Genomic DNA, 27,074 nt, shown 5'->3' with positions numbered 1-27,074 from the left:
ACGGACTTTTCATAGAGATCCCATTCAGAACGATCTTTAAAACAGACACGGACATGCAGCAGCTTGCCATAGGGCAATACTTCCGGGTTTAAAAAGTTGCGGAAGGGCACCACCTGGTGGATAATAGCGGTATTGCGGAAAGACGGAAAATCTCGTCATTGGCGGGGAAGCGTTTTCTCTTAATTGACGAGATATCAATGGCGGTGAAAGATTTAAATAATGTCTCTAAAATTATTTCAGTGATAGAACAACTTTGAATTGGACAAATTGTACTGTTGCTGCAACCTGAGCAGCCTCCTAGCTGCTACAAGCACACTCTGAAAGTGGCGGTGGAGGGTAGGAAACACAGCCCCGCCCCTCCCCCTACCTGCAGAAGAGTGTCTGATACCAGGCACTGTTGCGCTTTTCAACCACATGGGGGAGCTGTAAGTCATTTTTACATGGAAACTACATAGTGTTGCTTTAAGTTAATTAAAGCACTTGATTGCACCTTGTGTCACCTACCTGATGCATTAATGTCAATGATTTGCTCCTGAGAGAAAAAAAATTCTGCAAGCTCGTACGTTAACAAAAATCACACCGTCTACGCTTGCCTTAAGGCCAAAGTATGGTTGACTTTTTACACGTACACAAGGGTATGCGTACAGTGCACGTGATGGAATTTTCATCATCAGAAGAGTGTGAGCCTACTGTACACGCACTGCTGGTTAGGTCGCGTATGTCCCTACAGGAGAATGAAGTATGTACCTCAGGTGATGCACTGCATTTTTTTACAATGCACATGGGTCAAACGTCTGTGTAGATGGACAAGTCAAATAAACTATACTTTGCAAGGCTGTGCATTCGACTGTGTGTATACGTTCTCGTACATGTAAAATAACTTTAGACTGACACACAGCACACACTTGTTTTTTGAAATGTTTAACCTAATGATATTCTCCTGATATTCACGTGGTGATATTGATTAATGACTAATTATATGTTATTAATTTGTGCAATGTGAAATAAACTTTTCCATATTTGACTCAACCCATTGTGCAATGTATTCTGCATTTATATTATTACTTTATATTATAATCTAGCTTATTGTATTTCTAAGTACAAAAATATTTATTGTACACTTGCTATTCCAGCACTGTATGGGTGCACTGGTCTGTTCACTGTTTTATGCATGCATATTTATATCAGTGGTGAGGCATCATAAGGGTCAGGGTGGCACTGGCCCACTCCGATTGACAGCTCGGCCACCCAGCCAGAAGACACACAAAATATTTTTGTGGAAAAGCAGAAGAAATCATACATAAATTGTAATAATATTTTTAATAATAATTGCTAATAGGCATCTCTCAGAAATATTTAACTATTTATATAGAAAGTTTATCATTTGCATGTGTTTCGGTTTAAACCCTTTGACCACAATAAAGCTGCATACACATACTCAAATGGACACACACTTATAAGCGCTCACACGCGCGTTTACGAAAAGCATGTGAACACAGATTATCTCTGTGCTTGACAGGAAACATACACACAAAATTATCTTATAATATCACAGCCTTGGCAAGTATTCTTATAAAAAACAGTCAGTTTATGTCTTAAAGAATAGGAACAAACCTTTTAGGCTCTGCACTTGCTACACAGACCATTTTTCCCATCGTTAAATTATCAAAAGTGAATTTGGACACGCCCCTATAGCACATTGTGAAAAATGCACATAGATCATTAAAATAGAGCCCTCAGTCTCCTTAGCTCCTCAGCTTGGGTCAACAAGCTCTTGGACTAAATCTAAAACATCTTAAACTGTGTTCTGAAGATGAACGGAGGTCTTACGAGTTTTGACGAACTAAACAACTAAACAAGACAGCAAGGTGTTCATGTGAATGATTCAGTTTTGAAAACACATCCTTGATGCAGAAGAAGAGTTAAGGCAATTTGTCAACACTTTATATGAGTTTTTTAATTGGTCAGCAAAAAACCCTAAATATTTTATCTTAAATAGAGTCAGTAAAATACTATTGGGGCTTAAAACTAGACAAAAATTGACACCATGTTCACTCCAAGATGGCAGCATGTCTCTTGTCTCTACTCGTTCAAAACTTTTGTTTGTCTATGTGACGGTCATTTATATCATTAATGTCATTGTCTTTTGATGGTGCTGTCGCTGAAACATTGCACTTGCATCGCGTAATTTAGGTTACTGTTTTGATCTGGCGGGCGATTGTTGCAGGTGGTTTATAGACATTGTCGTGTTGGGTATCCTACACTGGCTGTTTTTCGTATTCATCGCTTATTTATAATAACGGTCTATAAAGGAAACAGCCAATTACTCATCTAGCTTGGACCAAACTGAAGTGTAACTTACTTCTTGCCGATTTGGATGACCTGGACTGCTCTGTCTATCCGGAACTTGGATCCCATTCAACGGACCCAAATCGCCGACTCGCCGTTTTGAGTCTTATGAGTCCAAACTTCTCATGAGCAAGGGAAGTGCTTTTTTCTTGCCTTTGTGATTGGAGTTCGAAATTGTGTCTTTGATGTTTTAAAACCCGGCTGGCTCTGATTTCGATCACTTCTTTCACAGCACTGCTTCACTGGGTTGTTTTCCTGTTTACATGTGACGCGACGTAACGTCATCGGGTTCAGGAGGTCGGAAAATCTGGACTGGATTACCAAGGCATCTGTTCGAAATGGATCGTGCAATGGCGCTGCCTTTTTTTGTAATGTGTTTACTATCCCTAAGCGGATTGTGTGGAAGCCTTCACAGGACCAATTACTCCCGTGCAGGTATTTTAAATTCAGTCAAACCACATTGGGGGACGTGCGCATTTGTTTGTGCGTTGCACACTAAAGCAATGCCCCTGCCTCTGTTCTTCTCTCCTGATGCTGCAAACCTGGTCCATCTGATCAGTGTCATGGCCTTACAAGACAATTTTACTATTACTGAAAGCTGCCTTCGTAGCTTTGTACTATCAATAAGTTCTAAGAATGAATCCTCTTATAACTCATTTAAAGGGCGTTTTGCAGGTAAAATTTTTCAACTAATTTGTGCAATTTGCTTGTTGATAATAAACATTTAGACTGTTATCCATTGTATTTTATGTTGTTGGGTATCACAAAACCCGAAAAAGTATGAAAAAGTACAGTGGTTTGCAATGATTCTCCTTTCCCTCACAACGCACTGTATGACGTCACGCTGGGGAGAGAATTTACCAAAGCCGCCTTGAGAGCATTGAGAATGACTATAGAAAGACGAGTAAAGTACAGTTCTGATAGCGCAGATTATAGATAAATACATACATACATACATACATACATACATACATAGATAGATAGATAGATAAGATAGACAGATAGATAGATAGATAGATAGATAGATAGATAGATAGATAGATAGATAGATACATAGATAGATAGATAGATAGATAGATAGATAGATAGATAAGATAGATAGACAGATAGATAGACAGACAGACAGATGGATAGGCTAGTATAGAGAGATAGGCAGACAGCCAGATAGCATAAGGTTAGCATATCTTCGTGTAGAAAGTAAACAAACAATTAACATACTCGTGCATGCTGGCTTGAGGGGGTCCATGATCCTGCCTGAAATGGGTGTAACTTTATGCGATCTTCAGCACAAACGGTTTTGGCAGCATGTCTCTAATCCTGGAAGGTGAGTGAAGCACGTCACGTCTGTTCGCGGGGACCAGCGACCCAAACGCGTCACGTCTGTTCGCGGGGACCAGCGACCCAAACGCACTCACTTTCTTACAGCCAGTAGCGGAATGGCAATCGAGAGAGTCGGGACTTTCCCGGGCCGATCTGATAATAGTTATACATTTCGAGTTATATTAGCAACACCGTCTGGCGGCGTGATGTGCGCCGGTTCCCGCTATGGCGTCATATCCCGCAGCCCGCTGGTCAAACTGTGCAGGCAGCCTCTCTGCTCAATAAAGTATATAAAAGTGGCAGGTCCAAACATGTACAGGATTTATAAAAATACGGTGATCAATGAGCGGTTCCTCCTCAAATGGCTTAGCCTGTCGTGATGTAAAAAGCCGCCGAACGCCTGTTTATTACAGTATGTATGCGGTCGGATCCGAGTGTTCTGCAGCTGCTGACTGCTGCTGCGTATAAAATGATCGTGTGATTCGTTATAATCGCATAAACAATATAACAAAGCATCCTTTTATTTCACAAAACAATATATTTGAGATATTATTTGATAGACTAGTAAGTGTGGATTAAGGATGTTTAAAAATCTATAGCCTGGTGGTCAGGACATGAATGGATCAAATCAGCAGATTTGCGAAGTTTTATTTATCTCCACATATATCATAAATAATAATTAGCAAGGTAACTTTGCAGTATAACACATTATATATTTCCTACGATGTATATATGATTTCTAAATTATATACGTAAGTATTAAACAGCAATAAATGTCTCATCTATCTCTATGGCTCTGGCTGAGTCTGTCTCCACTTCTCCCCAACGTGACGTCATCGCAGAATTGCGTTAAAAACCGTTAATACCAAAAACGTAAAAAAAGTGGTCTTTAAGACCATTTTTGAGACATTTTAAAAATTATACACATATCTTGAGTGATTTATGTACCCATTAATCGACAGTGGTGGTTAACCTGCAACATACACTTTAAATCACGTAAGTTGAGGTGTTTAATTGTTTTGCTGCTGTTGATTTCAGGAAATGTGCAACCCAATCCAGGCCCAGACTCTGTTGTAAGTTTTAATACTCCTGCTGATTTTAAATCTAGGGCTGGTCTTGGTTTTATTCACTTGAATGTTCGTAGTTTGATAGCTAAAATGGATATGATTCGTATTTGGGCACATTCAACTGATGCTGATGTAATTGTTCTATCAGAAACTTGGTTAAGCAAAACTGTTCTAAATAAGGATATTGTTATTGATGGTTACAATGTATATAGGACTGATCGCCCCAGAAGGGGTGGGGGTGTTGCAGTATATGTCAAAAATAAGTTTTGTGTAAATGTGCTTCTCTCTCATTCAGTAATTAAGCAATTTGAATTTTTAGCACTTGATCTTGAGGTCTCTAAGACTCTTCACTTTACGGTATTTTGTTGCTATAGGACATCTTCAGCTGACAGGGATGCACTGCCTTCGTTAATGCAGCTTATAGCAGGTCTGAATTCGAATGAAATTGTAATTATTGGAGATCTAAATTGGAACTGGTTACATCCAGTATCTGATGATCTTAAAGCTCACTGTGATTCGCTAAATCTCTTTCAGCTTGTTGATAGTCCCACTAGACCTAATTTGAAACATCCAGATAAATCATCTTTAATTGATCTTATCCTAACCAATGTTCCTTATAAATATTCAGCAACTTCCATTTTTGCAAACGACATTAGTGATCACTGTGTTGTTGCCACGGTCAGAAACACAAAAATTCCCAAAACCAAGCCACGCATCATTATTAAGCGTGACATGAAATATTTCACGGAACAAGGGTTTATGTATGACCTGTTTTATTTTGATTGGGACAAAATGTATCTTTTTGCTGATGTTGAAAATGCATGGAAATTCTTTTATGACGGTTTTAAGGAAATTGTTGACAAGCATGCTCCCTTTAGAAAGTACAGAGTAAAAGGACGAAATAATGCATGGTTCACAGCAGATCTAGCCAACTCCCTGCATGAGCGTAATAAGGCATGGGCAAAAGCCAGGAAAACGGGTCTGGACTCTGATTGGCTGCTCTTCAGGAGACTGCGCAATTTGTGCACATTGGCTATTAGGAAGTCCAAAGCAGTTCACTTCCTAACTGAAACATCAAATAATTTAAACAACCCTTTAAAATTTTGGAAGACGATAAAGTCACTGGCTGAAAATAAATCTGGCATCGAGCTGCCACCATGTATTCTTAAAGATTCACGTAAATTATCTGATAAGGCTGAAATGCTTGACTGTTTTAATGAGCATTTTATTGCATCTGGTTTTTTATTCGATTCCCTCAATATTTCGCATCAGAATCCCCCTAAAGTTCATACTGTTGGTCATGTTGGGGTCAGTAATTCTTTCAGTTTTAAGCCATTTCTAGTTTCGGATGTACATAAAACCCTTACATCTTTAGATATTAGAAAATCGGCTGGTCCCGATAATTTGGAGCCTTATTTTCTACAGTTGGCATCTGATTTTATTGCACCACCTTTGACATATCTTTTTAATCTTTCTCTGGCTACAAATGAAATTCCACTTATATGGAAATCCGTATTTGTTCTTCCTCTGTTAAAAGGGGGAGACCCGACTAATTTAAATAATTACAGACCCATCTCAAAGTTGTCTGTCCTTGCAAAGGTTATGGAAACTCTAGTGAATGAACAATTGAAAGAGTTTCTAAATGCCAACAATATTCTGTCTAATTTTCAGTCAGGTTTTCGGAAAAAACACAGCACAACTACCGCAGCCCTAAAAGTAGTAAATGATTTTATTGATTTTTTAGATAAGAGACAACATTGTGCAGCTCTTTTCGTTGATCTATCGAAGGCTTTTGATACTGTGGATCATGCAATATTGAAAGAAAGACTTCTCAATTGTGGGTTATCAGAACAAACAGTTTGCTGGTTTAATAATTATTTATCAGGTAGATCTCAGTGCGTAAAGGCAGATGGCTTCATTTCCAGCCCTCTTAGTATATCCAAGGGTGTGCCCCAGGGATCAGTGCTGGGACCACTTTTATTTATATTATATATCAACAGTCTTGATCAAAATGTTTCAAATGCGAATTTCCATTTCTATGCCGATGATACTGTGATTTACTGCTTTGCACCAACTCCTAATCAAGCTCTTTGTCAGTTACAACTTGCTTTTGATACTGTACAACGTACCTTGTTCGATTTAAAACTAGTCCTGAATGACGACAAAACAAAACTTATGTTGTTTTCCAGTGCAAAATCAAAGTTACGTAACCTTCAACCCATCACTACTTCTCAGGGCTTCGAAATTGAGTTAGTATCTCAATATAAGTATTTAGGTATCATAATTGATGACTCACTCTCATTCAAACCTCACATTCAGCAGCTGGTAAAAAAATTAAAATTGAAACTGGGTTTTTATTTTAGAAACAAGTCGTGTTTTTCTTTTGAGGCCAAAAGGAGACTTGTTGCTGCCACCTTCTTGTCAGTGCTAGACTATGGCGATATTATATACATGCATGCGTCCATAACAAGTTTGAAATTGTTGGATACTGTTTATCATGGAGCTCTTAGGTTCATCACGAATTTTAAAGCACTTACTCATCACTGTTCTTTGTATGAGAGGGTTGGTTGGTCTGCATTGTCTACACGTAGACTTACTCATTGGTTCATTTTTATCTATAAAGCTATTCTCGGTCTGCTTCCTCCATACCTTCAATCTTACATTAAAAAGAAAGGTACAGGATATTGTCTTCGTTCTGAGGACTTACTAGTTTTATCTGTCCCTCAAGTTCGGACTGAAATGGGAAAAGGGGCTTTTAAGTATGCGGCCCCCTGTGCTTGGAATCAGCTGCAAACAGTTTTGAATCTTAAGGAGCCAGTTTCTTTAGGTGTTTTTAAACTACTTTTAAATGACTTGGAGGCTACTCAAAATCGATGTAAATGCTTCGATTGATTATTGGAATGATCCTTGCTGTTGTTTATCGCATTAGATAATGTATATATGAAACTTTGGATATTTTATAACCTTGTAATTTACTATTTATTGTACTATGTTTTATGTTACATGTTTCATGTTGTTATGTCTGTAACCTTGTTAATTTGTGCTGCTGCCTGTCTTGGCCAGAACGCTCTTGGAAAAGAGATTTTTAATCTCAATGAGTTTTCTTTCTGGTTAAATAAAGGTAATATATATATATATATATATAAAAATACTAAATAAAATCTTAGAATAGAATGACTCTTAAACTGGATGTATAGTCAAAAGCAGTGGTTCTCAACTCCAGTCATCGGGACCCGCTGCTCTGCATATTGTGCATGTCTCCCTTATTTAACACACCTGATTCAGATCATCAGCTCTTTAGGATAGATTCCATGAACTGAACTGAGTGTGTCAGATATGAGAGACATCCAAAATGTGCAGAGTGGGTCCCGAGGACTGGAGTTGAGAACCACTGATCAAAAGCACAGCCTTGCAAAGTGTATTTTTTTTATCTCGCAGATGTACACAGGCATTCTACGCATATGCATTGCGACAAAATGCCCTGCATCTCCGCATGACATACACGTACAATGTACCCAGGGTTTAAAAAAAATCAGGCATTGCGAGTACCCCTGCAAGTAAGCCTACGATGGGCCTGTATGGGCATAGCCCAAGGGCCCCGCACAGGTTTGCTCACTGGCGAAACGTTGGCCCCTTAGCGCTGGCCCTGCATGGGCAGGCCTTACTTAGCCCCCAGGAAGCCCTCATACAGAAAAATCCCCAGAGTTAAATGAACACTGCTGGATGTATATTATGTCCCAATCTTACAGTGTGTTAAAAAGTAACAATGAAGCAGAATTAAAAGCTCTGTTATCCTCTGAAGCCTAAAATTGCATTTTTACATCTTACTTGTAGAGTCATTTTCTTACTTAAGGTTGAGATTTTGTTTCATTTAAAGTCACCATTATTGTGATCAGTGTTTGATTTAGACTCTTCTATGACTCTTGACTCTTACATTGTTCAGTCTTTTGACTGCTATAACTTTGTGTCTTTAAGACATGTTTGTTATGGCAGCATGAGATCCTTTGGTGGTGGTCAGTTCAGTAAATAAAGTCTAAACATCATCATTTGAAAACTTATGTATTAATTTATTGTTTGCACACTTATCAGAAGGATCTTTCTCTGACAATGTGATTCTATAGTATGAGATCCAGCTCTCTCATAGCAGTTTGTCTTTCTGAAGAATTTTGAAACACTGACACTTAAAATTAACCGCTCTACAATGTAGACACACAAATATCAAGAATCAGAGTATGAATCACAACAATGGTGACAATAAAATGAAAAGGTTAAATGCTGCAATGCATGCTGGGTATCAACAAACTACAAATCTCATCCAGGACTCCCAGAATGCACCGCGGCATGAATAAATAATGACATTTTTTACCATTTTCTTTGTCACCATTGTTGAGATTCATACTCTGATTCTTGATGTCTGTGCATCTATGTTGTGCAGTGGTTAATGTTTATGTGCAAACTATCAACTGTAGTATTTCATTATTAACAGCAAAGGATGCTTCTGATGAGGGGGGAAACTATATTAATAAATCTGTTCTGGGGGCTAAATGAGGGCTGCCCGTGCAGGGCCAGCGTTTACGAGCCAACGTTTTGCCAATGAGCAAACCTGCGCGGGGCCCTTAGACTAGCCCTAAGTGGGCCCATAAAGGGCCATCGTAGGCTTACTTGCAGGGACAGTACACACACTCTTTTAATGACGAAAACTGCATTACATGCATTGCACACAGACCCTTGCATATGTGTAAAAACTGGACTATACCTTTACACTTAGCAGAAGCAAAGGATTTCTTAAACATAAATAAACGAGTAATTTCTACTTCTAATCTAATGATTTCAGAACTTCAATCTCCCCAGAAGAGTTAAAAAGGTGTTTAGTGCCAAGAGAGATAACAGTATTGACTTTTGCGTGAAGTATTTTTTGTTATTTTTACATTTTGTGTACATATTTCCCATATTTTCTCTTTGTATCTTATTAAAGTGAGTGAAAAATAAATTATAATTGTCATTAAATGTTTATTCCCCTCCATAAACTTTACTCAGTCATAAAGACAGATGGCCTCTAATAGGGGACCACAGTTTGTCTCCCACTCCTGTCAAGAGTTGTGTTAACAGATCAAGGCCTCAATAGCCTGACGTTGCCATACTCAATTCTAGTCAGAATTTGAGTCTGATACCGCTCCATTGAGCTATAATTATGAGGCGTGTCTCAACCGAAAAATGCCTCTGCACTCAATTGGATAGACCTACGACCAATCAGAGCAACCGAGTGTGTAACGTATGTTGAAATTACTAACATTGTGATTATACCGAGTTAGCGAATGTACATCAACACCTATTATGTTTACAACATTTCGTTTATATCACAACATGAAGTATTTACTAAGTCATAGAGTAAGACTATCTCTTACCATTTGTACGTTAGGTGAACTTCATCCACGACGATACCCATTACGTTTGCTTGAAAATATTGGAGCCTAGCATGTCCCTTGACTTATTCAGCAACCACGATTCCGGGCTTCCGAAAAGAAGCTGGCAACGACCGCTAATTATATCCATCTCGTCGTGCACGCTGAGTTGCATCGCCGTGATAACGTTAGCCATTTCAGTTGCGACCAACTTTTGCCGAATAGGACATCAACAAATGCCCTGCTCGCGTTTCTCTGTTACTCTTTTAAAATCAATGCTCTGTCGATATCTTTTAGTACAGACTCAATGTCAGAATCCACACATCTGAACTCTACAGCGGCAGCCATTCAACACACGCGCTCTTTGGTGACGTGGTTCATTACGTTACTGTTGATTATCTGTCCATCATCGTATAAAGCCCGCCCTGACAATTTGATTGGTTCGAACAGCATTTGTCCTAAAATAGTAGCTCCTCAACGCAGAAACCCCAGACCCATCTTCCCGTTTACAAAATCTTGTGGGCGGGGCTAAGATGGGCTGGCACCCAGGCTAAGGCCTCAAGGTTTCACCCCCAAACTTATGGGCAGGATCTAAAGCACATTTGCTGCCTTAAATCTCCAGATGGAGTAGTTGTAGTGGATTGAGTACGGCTGTAACTCTGTGCCAGTCTCATCCACATGACAGTTCCTGTTTCATTGTTCTTTTGGTTTTCAAATCCAATGTTGCATTCGCTCTGTTTCCTGCACAGCTGGATTAAGCGTTCTTCTTCTCAGTGAAATGAATGCGGTTGTGTGATGTTGGATTCAGTGAAGGTGTGGTTTATGTCAGCGTTGCCGTACAAATGACCTGACAGTAATGGGTCTTGATTTTGCCTCATACCTGGAGGCTCTTGGTGGTGCCCGGCCCAGTTTAAGGCCTTGGCTCGCACTGGCCCAATAATGGAAATGTGATTAATGATAGTTTACAATTATGCATTCAGCTGATGCTTTAATACAAATTGACTTGTGTTCAAGATATTCATATTATCAGTATTTGTGTTCCTTGGAAATTGAACTCATGACCTTCTGGGCTGCTCACAATGCTTTACCAGTTGAGCTACAGGAACACGTAGTTGTACCGCACATGCAGCACTTTAAGTCATTTAAGACTCAATACTGAAAGAAAGCTCAAGTGTCATATCACTATTACATCTGTCAATGTGCTGTGTTTGGTGAAACAGTCAATAAATCTTCTGAAAACGTCTTCAGTCATCATAGAGAAAATGACATCAGTAGTATTTGTGCAGGATTGTCTTGTATCATGACCTTCAATAGTTTTAATAGTTGATGAAAAGGTTCATGTAGCAGTAAATGTAAAATCCGTCTCATGTGATGTGGAGATGATCTCTGGAGACAGAGCTGATCTATTCTGAGTCTCTTCATCCTGATAATGTAAATGTGATTTTCACTTCACACTCCCAGTCTCACTGTTTGATCAGTTAAATCATCTGAACTGAAACAAACCGGTTTCACTTCTGCTAAATGAAGGCATTAGTCAGTTATGAAGTTATTTACATATAATTGTATAATTCTAATAAAACATTTAACATTTTTCTAATACATTGTGCTAGCCAATTCATAACAAAGTATAAAGGTTTTCTGGAATAAACAGATTTTGTGAAAAATGTTCCTCTCTTTTATTCTCATTTGTAGTTGAGGAGTCTGAATATGGTTTGATGAAAAAGCAGTATGAACAGATGGATGTTAAAATAATCTGTGTTTATCTTATCATAAATACATACCTGTATAAACCTTAGCATGATTTCTGTTGATCATAAGATGATGTTGTGTTATTTGTGTGATCAGTGTTGTGTGTTATTGTGTTGTATGATCATCTGCAGTATCTGTCAGGTGTACGAGTGCAGTCACTGTGAGTCTGACTGAAAGAGGTTTTTGTATCACTCTTTATCACTGTGTCAACACATAAGTGCTACTTGGATAGTGAAAACTCTGACAGTAATAATCTCCTGAATCTTCAGTCTGAACTCCACTGATGGTCAAAGTGAAATCTGTTCTTGATCCGCTGCCACTGAATCTTGATGGAGTTCCTGACTGACGACTTGTTGCAAGATATATGAGGAGTTTAGGAGCTTCTCCAGGTTTCTGTAAGTACCAGCTGAGTCGAGGCCCATGGCTGTCTGAGTGGACATTACTGCTGACTTTACAGTTTATTTGAACTTGTTGTCCTTGTTGAACTGTTATTGATGGACTCTGAGTAAGAGTGTACTGTCCTCGACACACTGAAAGAAACAACAAGAATGAAATATAAGACAACACTGAAACAAATCAATATATCACTTTTCAATGAATTAATGATGATGATAAAAATGTTACAACACAAACCTTGAGTAAAGACTGTGAGTGTCCAAATGAAGATGATGATGAAAGTCATTGTTGTTCTTTTGGTTTGTGTGATGATGAAGATTCTGTTCTGTTCTGATCTCAGTCATAAAGTGTTAAACTCACAGCACTATAAACACTCACACATCACTGAAGCATGACAACACAATGCAAAGAAGTGGGCAGGATTTTAAGCAACTTGTGCTATTAAACTAATATACAGCCAATAATAAATATAATGTAGTAAACAGAGTAAAATTCATTGAGCAGATCACATTTTTAAAACAATTTGTGTAAAGCTGCAGTTTTTGTTTATTATGATCATATGAAGAACAGAAGAATAATTTTAAGTAGATAAAGATTGACTGGAACATGAGGATATAGAGAGTAACATTTCAAATCTGTGAACAATGATCATGACAAAGTTTTGAGATTTATTTTAATTGTGTGTATTACTGTGTGATTTACTTTTAGTAATAGATTTTTTGTCCATTATGCATTTTTCATCTATATGAAACTAATTTGTCTCTCCATTGACAGAATGATGATCTCTCTTCACTGCCAAAAGTGTCTGCAATGAGCACGTGAGCTTCAGAACTGGAGAATGGAGGATATGAAGAAGGTTGTCGAGTCTTTCATTTTTGATCAGGTAGATGGCCAGGTGCAACTGCATCGTATCATTTTCTGTATCCGTCCAAAATTGTCTGGTGGACTTATTATGTGTATTTATTGTATAACTGCATGCATCTCATAGTGATAATTAAAGATGAGCTCTTTAGCCACAGCCGAACATACCAGACATCCGCTGACTTCACAGAGAAATCTTCCTTTATCTCTTGAAATATCCACCTGTCAAGTTCATAAAGCTCCACTTTGTAGTTTCTACTCCCATCTAGCAGTGAAAGTCTATATGACAACCAACTGAATATTACTTTCTAGCCCCCCCATTTGGAGCACGTTTTAACTCGTACGGTGGCTGTGCTATGCCAAGGTTAACATGGCTTCCAGTACAAAGCAAAAGCAATGAAAAATAATGAACAATTTGCAATGTCCTTTGCCGGTGATCCGTCATAGCACACAGATTTATGTTAAACGTGGAAAAAGTCAGATTTTCATGATATGTACGCTTTAAATAACATACAAAATGCAACAATGAATGTAGCTTACACACTCATCGATGCAAGGAAAAATATCCCAGGGGCTGTTACACTTGGTATTAAGATGTGTTTTCGTCGATCGGATCACAAGTGGACGAGAGAGACACATCATGTTTACACTTGTTATTAAAATGCTTCTCTTTTGTCCACTTTCGACCGCTTCTCTCCAGATTACTGAGGGGAACTTTCACATGCTTGTTAAATGAAACTACGAAAGACGTGCAGATCAGCCGTGTTAGTTTTATCAATGAAACGCTAAAAATAGCGCTGTACACTGTGTGGTCAGAAAAGATGTAAAACATTTATCTCCGTACCTCAGATTACATAAATGGGCGGAGAGATGGGGTGTGACTGTTCAAACACATTAAACCAAATGCTCGTTTACACTAACAAGTGTTATGCATAACCATGCTTAGCATTACATTCGCAAGTCATAAACATATTACATCAATTTACAATTAACTAAGAATAATTGTCAGCGTGAGTGTAGTCTGAAAGTGGGAAAGGCGGAGCTTGAATTTCAGGAATGTCCCTCATCGGCTAATGTATTTCAAAGATGGAGGCACAACATCGATTCAGCCAGTCGAGCGACTCGCCCGTATGTATTTTAAATAGCAGATTCTACACTTACGAGAATAATTTGATTAGTTGGTGGTAGTAATTACACATGAATGAGCACATACTTTTGAAAGAACACATGGCTTTTTGCTAAGAATTAACTCAAAAAACTACACAGTGGAGCTTTAATTAAATGTGCCAAAATGGATGAATTTAAGATTAAATCTTCTTTTCTTTAGGGTCAGAAAATACAAAATTGCACCCTGCTTCAATGGACAACTTTTCTTCTTTTTGCCATTTTCTGGCTGACTATCCACCAGGGGTGGAAAGAGAACTGAAAAATCATACTTAAGTTCAAGTTACTTCCCAAAAAATGTAGTGTGAGTACTGTGTAGTGTGAACAGTTTGTGAACCCTCAAAACAGTTTTCTCTGTCCTAAAATCCAAACATCGGCCGTTTCTCAAACCATTAAAATGATAATTAAAGATGAGCTCTTTAGCCACAGCCGAATGCTGCATCCTCTGGAGGTCGCATATGCAGGCTGCATACGTCACCAAGCCTGGTTTATTTCAGTTAACTGGGCATTGCATTCAGAGGTCATACGCATATTACAACAATTTACTAATAATTAAGTATTATAGTAAACTTTACAGTTGATAATTTTCTGAAATAAGTTTTTATGACGTATGCAGCCCTCAGTTTGAGAAACGAGAAATCCTGGCCGTCATGAGCAACAGAGCAGCTGTGGGAATGCTGTGAGTAGGTATGATGACAAAATTTTCAAAAACCCAAAGCTTAAAATTTGACTAGACGAATCAGACATTTCCCTTTACAAAGATATATGGATTGTAAAAATCCGTTGAGGATTGAGAAAGTTATGATAATTTTAATATTAGAAATGAAAAGGAAAATTTATATATAGATGTCAATGGAAGCTATTTATTCACATGTTTTTTCTTGTAACTTTCTAATTTCATCAGATATTTGCAATGAAATTGTAACAGACGGTACAATTTTAATAGTTCTTTCAAAAGAAATCATGAAAATTTACTGTTTTTATCGGAATGGACATCAGACCGAAAACAATTAAAAATAACTAATTAATAAGCGTTCTTTCATATTCATAAAAAAATCCCACAATACAAGCAAAGACAACTTTATGAATTCATATTTATACACCATTAAAATGCAAATATACATTCATACTTATTTTTTCATAGCAATTCATGATCGGTATGACAAATATACTGGAGTTGATAACAGGCTATTTTACAACCAAGTCATCCAAGATGACATCTGCTGCTATCGCATAGATGGACACATCAGTGTCATGTACATCAAATTCATACCCCTCTCCACTCATGGCCAACAGTCTATTTTTTTAGCATGGAAAGTTTGAGTTTTCCCATTAACAAATTACCCTGCCGGCACTCAAATCCCACGCATGACATATAAATGCCCCACCCCTCTACCACACAACAACTCCTTGATCAAGCTCTTTTTTTTTCTTTTGGGAGTTCTAGAAATGCTTCCTCGATCTTGTCTACACTTAATTCTTCAAAGTTTTTCTCTAACACTTTCCATTCTTGTTCACTTCTCTTCCTTTCTTTTGTGGCTTGACGTTCATTCAATTCCTCCTGTAGCTCTCCTTGCTTCTTCCTCCTCTTTCTTCTTTGTATGACCCCCAGCTTCACTGCTTTCCTGATGACTAGCTCTTGTTTTTCCTTCTCTAAACTGTCCAAATAGTCCACAGTGTTGTTTTGCCGTTCTCACATTTTACAGGACAAGTAGCAGATGGTGGCATTTGAAGTTTCTTCTTCAGCGCACTAAACATCCCTATCAGCTCCCATGCATCCATGTTATGTGATCTTGCCGAGGCTGTCTCTTGTTTTACTTTCTCCGTCACTGTCCATGTATCAACAAAGTATTGTTGATACTGTTTATCAAGTACTTAAATTATTGCTCTCAGACAGTTTTACATCATTTGAGTGAACATGACTTTGTCTTTTGGTGGTTGATGCAATTTCTCAAGGATTTTGTCTGAAGCATTCAACTGATTTCCAAAGAGCTCTGTTGTGCAAGTTAGGAATTCAGCAGGTGAGCATAGTTGATCTTTCAGGTTCTGCACAGTGTCTTTGATCATTTCAATACATTTAATGTAATCAGTTTGGTCATCTGCACCAGTGTAGAATTTGGTCATCCAGGGTCCAGTCAGAAATTTACCAAGCAAACCCAGAACTTGCATTTCAACTTGTCCAGCTGTAGAGTTGAAGTCTTCAAGTATGCTAGCATGCAGGCCTCTACATGATGTTCCTCCACAGAGATATGACTTTAGTGTGGCATGATGACTTGACAATATTCCACATATATGCAAAAGAATGTGCAGTCTATTACCTCTGTAGCATGCGATGAGCCCGAGAGGGAGATTGTCATGATCCAGAAACACCTTAACGCCACAAGGGTCACCCTTGCCATCCATGTACCTTATCTTATTTATTTGAACCACAATGTTGGCCAAAATGCAGTCTTCTCCTTAATTTTCCCAGTAATTCCCATTGATTTCTCAATCTCCTTCAGAGCACTCTTTGTCTTTGAAGTGATTGTTTCCAGAGGATGAAGGTTGCAATTCAGCTCATTCAGGGCCTTGTTCCAAGATGCACAGACTAAACGAATGGCTGCATGATTGGCAGCACAGCGGTCAGTGAGCGTGTTTGATATCTTGTTTTATGTGTTTTTTTATTTGTTTTTCTGTTTTGTTATAATAAAGTTGTCATTGTTTTTCCAATCTGTCTGCGCTTGGGTTCGTTCCCCTAGACAGTTACAGTCCCAGTCTGTCTGTCTGCCTGCATGTTTCTTTGTTTATTATCTATTTGGACTTCTTTTCCCATCATCCTCTTCACTCCGTCACCTGTACTGTGTTTGTGTTTGTCCTCACCTCCCATCAATCATCATTATCTTGTCTATATATACTCTGTCTGTTTATCCACATTGTTGTCCGTTGTCAAATGTTACGTGTTTGTTTGGATTTACTGTTTATTGGTTTATAATTAAAGTTTATTTGTTGATTATATTCATCCGTCGTATGTTTCCTTCATCCTCCACCGCATCAAGTTACAATAAGATCAAATTGAAAATAAGTCATATAAACTTGCACCTGGCATGAACACACTGCTTCAATTGACAACGTTTCCAACTTTTTACAATTTTCAAATACTCAAAGACTCTCAAAGACTGTTTTCATAAATATGGGCGTTGCGGTGGATTTTTGCTTGACAATGTAAATGTGATTTTCACTTCACACTCCCAGTGTTACTGTTTGATTGTTAAATCATCTGAACTGAAACAAACCAGTTTCACTTCTCTTAAATGAAGGCATTAGTCAGTTATGAAGTTATTTGCATACCATTTTATAATTCTCATAAACATTGAATCGTTTCCTAATGGATTGTGCTAGACAATTCATAAAGGATGAAGTTTTGTTCTCGTCATTGGTATGAACACTGAACTCATTGAAGAAATGTTGTCATTGCAGACATCACCTGTTGCTGCATCTGGTCATAATTATTCAAAGATCAGCAGATCTGCTGTCGTACTGCTTTCTACTGAATTACAAGTGAGGAAAAATAATTTCCTCTCTTATATTCTCATTTGATGTCAAGCAGTCTGTGTATGTTGTGCTCTTAACAGCTTCATTATTTATTGGGGGCTTTGAAGCAAATAAAGCAGAAATGAGTTTGATATTAAACCTAAAATCTGATCATATGGTAAAATAATTTTAAACTCCTGCACTCCCAGTGGCATCAAAAGCAGTTTGGATGAATGGTTATTAAAATTGTCTGCATTTATCATCATTAGTACTGACGAATTTTGTGTGTCTCCTCTGATCAGTGTTGTGTGTTATTGTGTTGTATGATCATCTGAAGCTGTCTTTGATCAGTGAGCACAGGAATGCAGATGATACAGGACGGAAATGGGGGTTGTGACCGAGTAATAAATTCCTACATTTTTAATCTTACACATGAAGTATAATCGCATTATTTCCAAAAATCCACTTATAATCACATTATGAGGGTTCAAGCAAATGTGGTCAATGATACTGACTGTTGTTTCTCTATATGAGTGATTATCATCAGTTAAAATTAAACTGTAGTACAATAATAATAAAATTAATCCATGTTGAAGCTGTTTTAACACAGCAGAAATTGATAGATATACAATAAATGAATGAAACGATTTATAACTATAAAATGATTGTTATTTTATACTTATTAATGTATAATTATCTATAATGTTGTTATTTAAATACTATAGTACAAATAAATAATCTATAAGTATAATAAACTATCATCATCATCATCTGCAGTATCTGTCAGGTGTATGAGTGCAGTCACTGTGAAGTCTGACTGAAAGAGGTTTTTGTATCACTCTTTATCACTGTGTGTACACATCACTACTGTGATAACTCTGACAGTAATAATCTCCTGAATCTTCAGTCTGAACTCCACTGATGGTCAAAGTGAAATCTGTGTTTGATCCGCTGCCACTGAATCTTGATGGAGTTCCTGTGTAGAGACTTGTTGCCCAATATATGAGGAGTTTAGGAGCTTCTCCAGGTTTCTGTAAGTACCAGTGTAAGTAACTACCACCATACACTGCACTGCTGACTTTACAGTTTATTTGAACTTGTTGTCCTGGTTGAACTGTTATTGATGGACTCTGAGTAAGAGTGTACTGTCCTCTACACACTGAAAGAAACAACAAGAATGAAATATAAGACAACACTGAAACAAATCAATATTTCACTCTTCAATGAATTAATGATGATGATAAAAATGTTACAACACAAACCTTGAGTAAAGACTGTGAGTGTCCAGATGAAGATGATGATGAAAGTCATTGTTGTTCTTTTGGTTTGTGTGATGATGAAGATTCTGTTCTGTTCTGATCTCAGTCATGAAGTGTTAAACTCACAGCACTATAAACACTCACACATCACTGAAGCATGACAACACAATGCAAAGACGACAGGAAACTTCTGCTCATGCAGACTATCATTAATCAATGGACTTGCACACAATAAATATTCTGAATAAAAACTAAAATGTTAAGCAAAAATAATAAAGTTTTGAATAAAAGTAAAACATTAATGTGGAAAATTAATTTGTGTAAAGTGCATGTGTATGCATGTTTAAGAGTTACCAAAGTGTCCACAAAAACTGGAGAAAACACAATGATCAAGCAACAAACATGAAAAGATTTTGAAATAGTTTTTTGTTTATTATTTAAATAAAAAACATTCAGAGATCTTCACAATATTTGTTTGTGTTGTGTGATGTTAGTGTTGTATATTCTGCTGTAGTTTGTGTTCAGTCAAGTGTGTAGAGGTTTTTGTACAGTCGCTCTATTAGTTTGTATCACTGTGGTGGACTTTTGGCAGCGGCACCAGACTGGATGTTGGCAGTAAGTAAATAATCCAATAATAATTTTAATACAGTAAATAACTGTTTCTAAATATATACATCAAGTATGAAACAATGAATTTAATTCACTTAATTTAAGTTTATTCCATGATCTGTGGGATTCTGATTGGCTGTAAATTATATTTTTAGCCATTCTGTCAAATACTGCACTGTAAAGAGCAATACTAGTTTTAACTTACCTTTAACTTGACAAATGACCCTGGAAGAAGCGGGATAATCAATGGCCTGCAATGTATTAAAGGATTTATTGCACTCCTCTTCACGTCGGGCGTTTGTGTAGTAAAAATTCATTAATGCACAACAGGCCGTTGATTATCCCTTACGTATTAATAATATATTGTGATCAGCTTAGAATTTTGACTTTAGTGTTTTGGTATAATGTAATGTGTGACTAATATTCATTTGTTCATAAAGTTTGTCGAATTTTCCAAACTGTTTCCAAAAATTGTTGCAAAATTTGTTAATATTTATATGGACCCCGACAATTAATCTTATTCTGTTTAGACTCAACATTTTGTTAATAAAGTACAGCTTCATTTTATTATTCAATTTATTATGAGATTTTAACTAAAGGAAACAACAAATGGAAAAATTGAGATACAAAAACATTAATATTTATTAATAGTTTATGGTGAACTGTAAGGTAAACTTTTTAAACTGCACTCGTTTATAAATGTGTTCATGTGTATTTAATCAAATAAAAAAAAATGTTGGTTGTTTTATCTGTAATATGAATGAATTTATATTTACCTACAACTAAAATTTAAGTTAAAAAGTGTTTACAGAAGCACATGTCAAACTTATATTCTGTACAACATGTTTACATTATTTAGATTTTATATTATTTACATATTACATATTATAATGAAACTATAAATATGTTATAACTGCTGTTATTTGTACAATTTTACTTTATTTTACTGTGTCACTGTTACAGTGTAATTATACATTTAAGTACTGAGTAATAATGATTAACAACATTTACTTAGTACAGGATTGGGGTTTGGTTTAGGGCTAGTTGAATGTAATCATGCATAATTTACTGTAAGAAATACATGTGTAAGGCACTGTAAAATAAAGTGTTATCATTATTGTTTTTACAAAAACCAATAATTTTCAACCTGACAAACAGTATTTCAATGAAATAAAATACTTAACGCCATAATGTGAATATGAACTTTCACCTTAAAAGAGAAAAATTATATTAGCCATATAATTCAGCCATATGATCAAATAAACTTAAAATTATTTAGGAGAACCAAATAGTTATTATTTATTATCAAGATATTTTATTTTTAACACAGATTCTTGTGTGAGTTAATGATTATTGATGTGATTGTCAGCCAACAGTCCCCCTAAAGTGAGCGTCCTGCCGCCGTCCAGTGAAGAGATTTCCACAAAGCAAACAGCAACACTGATGTGTGTGGCCAACAAGGGCTTCCCCTCAGACTGGAGTCTGAACTGGAAGGTGGACGGGATCAGCAGCAGGTCTCAGTACAGCAGTGTTGCTCTCCTGGAGAAGGACGGTCTGTACAGCTGGAGCAGCAGTCTGACTCTCTCTGAGCAGGAGTGGAGCTCAGTGATCTCAGTCAGCTGTGAGCTCACACAGAAAGACCAGCGTGATAAAGTCACTGGAGAATTGAGGAGAGATCAGTGTTCACAGTAGATCCACTCACTCTCTCCTCTGTCTCACATCAAGACTAACTGTGTTTCTCTCTCTCATCTCACATCTCTTTTCACAAACAACACAAGTCTATGTCTGCTTTATTCATTCACTCATGATTGTGTGACAATTCATCAAATAAAATCAGATTCTATCTTTATGGCTTTGACTCATTTTGTCTGTTTTGAATATGAAAGCTCACATTTTATAAATAAACCTGACTCAATGAAGCATTAAAACACCTGCAGATGAAGTAATTTTACATAACTGTCAGTCAAATGAAATGAAGAACCTTGAACATGAAGTGTTTGGTGTGTTTAGTTTGATTCTCATGTGACTCCTTCAGTATCTGTGTTACAGATGTTGACTGAATGATACTGACTGATGTTTCTCTATATGAGTGATTATATTTTTTTAAATATTGTGAATTAAACTGTGGTACAACAATAATAAAAATCATTAATGTTGAAATTAACAGACAGACAATAAATTAATGATAAGATTTACAACTTTCAAAAAATAAAATAAATAAATAAATAATCAACCAATTACATGTATAATTATCTAAAATGTTATTTAAATAAACTATAGTACAAAATAAATAAGCTCTAAGTGAAATAAACTATCAGCATCATCATCTGCAGTATCTGTCATGTGTATGAGTGCAGTTTAGCTGTCAGAGGTTTTTGTATCACTCTTTATCACTGTGTCAACACTGGACCACTGTGTAAACTCTGACAGTAATAATCTCCCTGAATCTTCAGTCTGAACTCCACTGATGGTCAAAGTGAAATCTGTGTTTGATCCACTGCCACTGAATCTTGATGGAGTTCCTGACTGAAGAGTATTTATGTAATATATGAGGAGTTTATGAGTTTCTCCAGGTCTCTGTAAGTACCAGTGTAAGTAGCTGCCATATATTCCTACATCTATATGACACTCTATTGTAGCTGTTTGTCCTTGTTGAACACTTTTTTCTTTAGGTTGAGTCAGAGTTACTCCTCTCGATTCTATAAAAGACAAAATAAAAACAATTAGTTTATAAAATTACTGTCATACAGTACAAAACACAACTACACCAGAAATAATAACAACTCCAGTTCATTCTTTCATTTCTCACCCAGAATAAAAACTGAAAGAGTCCTGGGGGCGTATTACAGAAACTTTCTATCTTAGGTCTTAACTTAAGATATGATGTGTTAAGTTAAGATTTTTCACAAATTCATATTACAGAAGCAAATCTTAAATTGATTTAGGATTCTCATCTTATCTCACCCAATCTTATCTCTTCTCTAGTTAGGAAATCCCAAATCGCTTAATCATGTTCGGCTATCAACTGTCAGGTCTGTTACCAAGCAACCAGCAATGCGTGAGCTGCTGCTACTGTAAACTAGGGCTGTCAAATTTTAATTCGAATTTCGAATATTCGTCGAATGTAAAAAAAATATGCATATTCGAATGTAAAACTTTGCATTCGAATTTTACCTGTGTCAGGAAGCTCACGCAACGTGATGATGACGTAACTGACGCGGATTGTGTCAGTCAACTATGCGGAGCAAGCCAGCGTTATTCATTTGAAAATAGCAAGAAAAGACAGTGGGGATTACGAGTCGGACAGAATACGTATTAAAAGGGCTGTGTGATGCTGCTTTGGTTTTTGGAGCATCAACTGGAATTCAACCGCAAAGTGAAACTAGCTGAGATGACAGAATTAGTGTCGTCTGCTTCTAAATGCAGTTTTAAAGTTTAAAATAACTGATCAACACGAAAGTGCCATAATACAGCTGCTTGTTTAGCAACATTAAAACCATATGTGCATCTACAGAGTCCACACCGCATATGAGAAAGTGTCAATGTAACGCCGCGGTGGCTTTATTTTTATGACTGACTGGAAACTTGACTTTCACCTGGACATTGGATATGCAAGTTTTTCATCAACATTATCTGCGTGAAATATAAACATGATGATCATCTGCCAACTCGACTGTTTCTTCAGCACGTCTTCTATATTAATTACGGAGAGTCTGCTTTATTAACGGCTTCGCTCTGCGCGTAAGTTAAACATTTCTGTTCTGTACTTTATTACTCGCATATATTTCTACATATTTTCAACCAAGGAACACACAAAATATAATATAAGTTGTTGTGAATAGCGTTTAAGCTTGACAAAATTTAAATCTTTCCCACTTATTTTGGCTTAAATAAAGATTCATTCGTTTTCATACTTTATTAGAAACACGTACATTTATCTACTTATATATTATAGAAAATGCCCAATATTAATATGCATTGTCTATGTATGGCATTCGTTTTGTACATTTACAGGTGCACAAATATACTGGTTAATTTTGATTTAATTAAGACAACGCGTTGTGTTCTGTATTGACTGAGGCTCTGTAATAAAAAAAAAATTTATTAATGTATGGTAAATAAAATAATTTGTAAATGTATACATGGATAGTTTCTTGACAATGTTTGTGTTAATAGCCTACACACGCTGGCTGTTGAGGCATTTTGCACTTCCAGATATCTATGTGCACTTTTGTTCCTTTGCATATGAATTTAAGAAATTATCTTTAATTTATTAGTGTTTATAACATTCGTTTTAACCAAAAATATGCTGTGCATGATTTGTTTATATTATTGGGGCTTTGTGCTGCGCCCTCTTGTGGGCTTTTAGGAGTATTTTCCTCAAGATAAAGTAGGTCTTTATAATTCGAATATAATTCGAATTTTATTATTTTTCAAGGACGAATTTCGAATGTACTTATTCAGCCATTTTGACAGCCCTACTGTAAACAAAAGAATTGTCCTTTTAATTTCAATGGGCTAGAAAAATATATTTGATTAAATTCATAGTAATCATAGTCTGTGTTTTTTGTATTAGTGTTTTAGCACATCATCTATCAGTTACCATTCAGTTTAAACATTTAGCAAATGTGACTTACAAAAATTAAAAAAATTATTCTTCCTAAGTGCTAGGATACTATTGTACATTTCAACATTTGATAGAGACATGACAAGAAATAGACGCTGAGTCAAATGTGTACTGTATTCACTATAATCCCATCAAGTGTTCACGGATAAGATAACTGTTTTTTAATAATGAGGGATGATAGTCGGGGAGCCAAAGTCTCAAAAATGGGTTGAACCTGACCTGGTCTGCCATACTTCTTCACAGAATTCTTCACAGAATTCATGATAAATAATGTATTTTATAAAATGTCATAAAACTGGGGCCCCCCTGGCACCATCTCATGGCCCCCCTGGGGGCCCCGGAACCCAGTTTGAGAACCACTGGTCTAGGGATCTTTTTAATTTCAACATAACCCTGTTCTCCCAATGGAAATGTGTCACACAATAAAACTAATACAGCAAAATGACTTTAATTATTTTATTGCCTCAGATGACAACTATTACAACTTTAAAGAGATACTTCACCTATTTGCATTAAGCTTTGTAGCTTTAGAAACCCAGTCATGTTTTTGAATGGTCTAGCATCATTTTCAGTTTCCCCTGAGACGGGAGAAATACAGATTTCAGTGTTGCACTTCCTTCTTTCAATGATGTAAAAATCGTCATTTTGCGTCATTGAAAGAAGGAATTGCTATATCTTTGTTGAGGGTTCAAGACTACAAACACTCATTTTTCCAGGGAGGGCTATGTATGGGACCCACTCACGCTACAGACCTATTACAGATCAGTGGGTGGGACTTAATACACTAAAATAAATGATACAGCTGCCATCTTTTTGGAATCTAAGCTAACAGATGCTGAGGAGCCAGGCTTGATGTTTTTCAACAATGGTGGAAGGTTATCAATATGATATGGAAGAGCGTGATTTCGAAAACGTGATGCTCGAATCAGATGTTCATGGTTATCTTTATGAGCCACAATACAGTGAAGAGCAGCTGAGGCAGATGGAGGAACAGGAGGTAGAAGACCGAGGTAGAAGACCTGCCTGTAGAAGGTAGAAGACGAGGTAGAAGACCTGCCTGTAGCAGGGGAGGAGCCTGGACTGACTCGAGCTGGGAGGGACTGGTTGTGCCTGTGCTCTTGCTGTGCACCTACGGACACAGAAATGGAGTCCGTCTGCTGCAGAGAATTTAAAAAATGCCAGTTTCTTCTGGATGAAATTTCTACATCAGATGAGGACGTTTGTTCAGACCGCATATGGACAGCAGCATTCTGGATACATATTTTAGAATACCAAAGGTCAACTGGAAGTGACAGCCAAAGCCTGCAGGGACAAACAGACGTCTGACTATAAAGTAAATGTTTCTATTTTATTTGGGAGTGGCTTGCAAAGCTGTGCATTGTGGGAGTTGTTGTCTTCCATACAAATGCGCTCTAAAGTCACTTTCTGTCTTTTTTCGGTCAAACAGGCACCACATTTGAAATGTATGTTACATTTCAACTACAAATATGACCCACTTTCAATAAAGATGTTTCCATGGGTGAAATGTCCCTTTGACAGAAAAAAAATAACATAACTTAATTAACTAGATTCAGGTCCATGTGAGGTGGGATAATCAGAAGGGTGGCACACTGCAGATACTGCAGACCTTCACCCTCACCACCTGAGGAGACAGCAAACAAGAACGTCAGGGTGGATTATACAGCAGCGTGATAAAAGATGCCACCCTCTCTCTCTCTAACATACACAAACAGCTGGGTAGGTTGGCTGAACCATGTGTGCCCGCTTATACACAGCCAACTGATGCAGGGATTGGCGAAGGTGTAATAGGAGGGCATCTTCAGTTAGTGGAAGGCAATGCATGTTTCCTTTGATGCTCACAAAAGAGATGGGCTCGCAGTGCATCTAGAGTACTATCAAAGTCACTCCTGTCATAGAGTGACACCTTGTATCGCCGTGCTGTTGTTATAACCTTTTCCTGAACATACAGGCTTTCCTCAGGATCACCATACCTGCACAGTGCCAGAAGGTCTGTCAGGTGTTTAATAGCAGTTGTGTAGGCCCGCCTTTAGCTCAGATAGCTCCCTGTGTCACATCTGGTAAGTATGTAGGTGCTGAGGGATGTAAGATCTGAAGCAGCACCATTATAGTTCCCTGTCAGAGCTTCTGTGATGGCATGAAAAGGTAGGAAGCCCATCCATGTGAGTGATGTAGTACATGCACATCATGATCTCATCTGTGTCAGTTGCATCCACTACAGCCCGTTTGTGGTGCAGAATTTGTACAGAGTATGCAATGTGAGCAAACATCCTGGTAGCTGCCTCCTCATGTTTCTCACATAAAAGTTCTGGAAGCTCAACCTGACAATCCAATGACAAGAGGACAGTGTGACCAGGATCACACTAGATTCCACAAAGAATAAGTGTGCATACTGCAGGAAGTGACTTGTTCTGAGCTGCCCATGCTTCCCCCATGTAGTTCAACAGGTTAGCTTTATTCAGTGAATTGTGAATGAAGCCTTTCCATACAGGTATAGGGAGAGTATCATGTGGCTTGTACTCCTTCATTTTGCTGGAGCAGGTCTTGATCCTCTTTTCTCGTTCCTCACCTTTCAGACTTTCAGCAGGATAGACATCATATCGATCACTAACAAAGTGGATGCAGTCACACTTGTCTGGGAGGATTCCAAGGAGCTTCCTCGGGTACTTTCCTTGCAGTTCATGGAAGGTGCTGCTCCCAAGGTGTTAGTAACCTTGAATGAATGCCATTGCATCTTCTACCA

General features: G+C 37.4%; 3 gene segments (V, D, J or C); 1 reads left to right on the top strand and 2 right to left on the bottom strand.

Moving 5' to 3' along the window:
• Positions 1-11,751: 11,751 nt before the first annotated feature.
• On the bottom strand, positions 11,752-12,569 carry LOC141364158 (Ig kappa chain V-III region PC 4050-like). The segment is given in 2 exon segments: positions 11,752-12,417; positions 12,521-12,569. Coding segments are annotated over 2 exon segments (381 nt in total).
• A 6,094-nt stretch (positions 12,570-18,663) lies between these two features.
• On the bottom strand, positions 18,664-19,129 carry LOC129434439 (Ig kappa chain V-III region ABPC 22/PC 9245-like). The segment is given in 2 exon segments: positions 18,664-18,977; positions 19,081-19,129. Coding segments are annotated over 2 exon segments (363 nt in total).
• Positions 19,130-20,340: 1,211 nt separating this feature from the next.
• Positions 20,341-21,378, top strand: LOC141364426 (Ig kappa-b4 chain C region-like). The segment is given in 2 exon segments: positions 20,341-20,350; positions 21,056-21,378. Coding segments are annotated over 2 exon segments (333 nt in total).
• The last annotated feature ends 5,696 nt before the right edge of the window (positions 21,379-27,074 follow it).

This window comes from Misgurnus anguillicaudatus, chromosome 6, assembly GCF_027580225.2.
Source record: "Misgurnus anguillicaudatus chromosome 6, ASM2758022v2, whole genome shotgun sequence".
NCBI classification, from domain to species: Eukaryota; Metazoa; Chordata; class Actinopteri; order Cypriniformes; family Cobitidae; genus Misgurnus; species Misgurnus anguillicaudatus.
The sequence above is the reverse complement of the archived record's forward strand: the minus strand, read 5'-3'. Positions and strand labels throughout refer to the sequence as shown.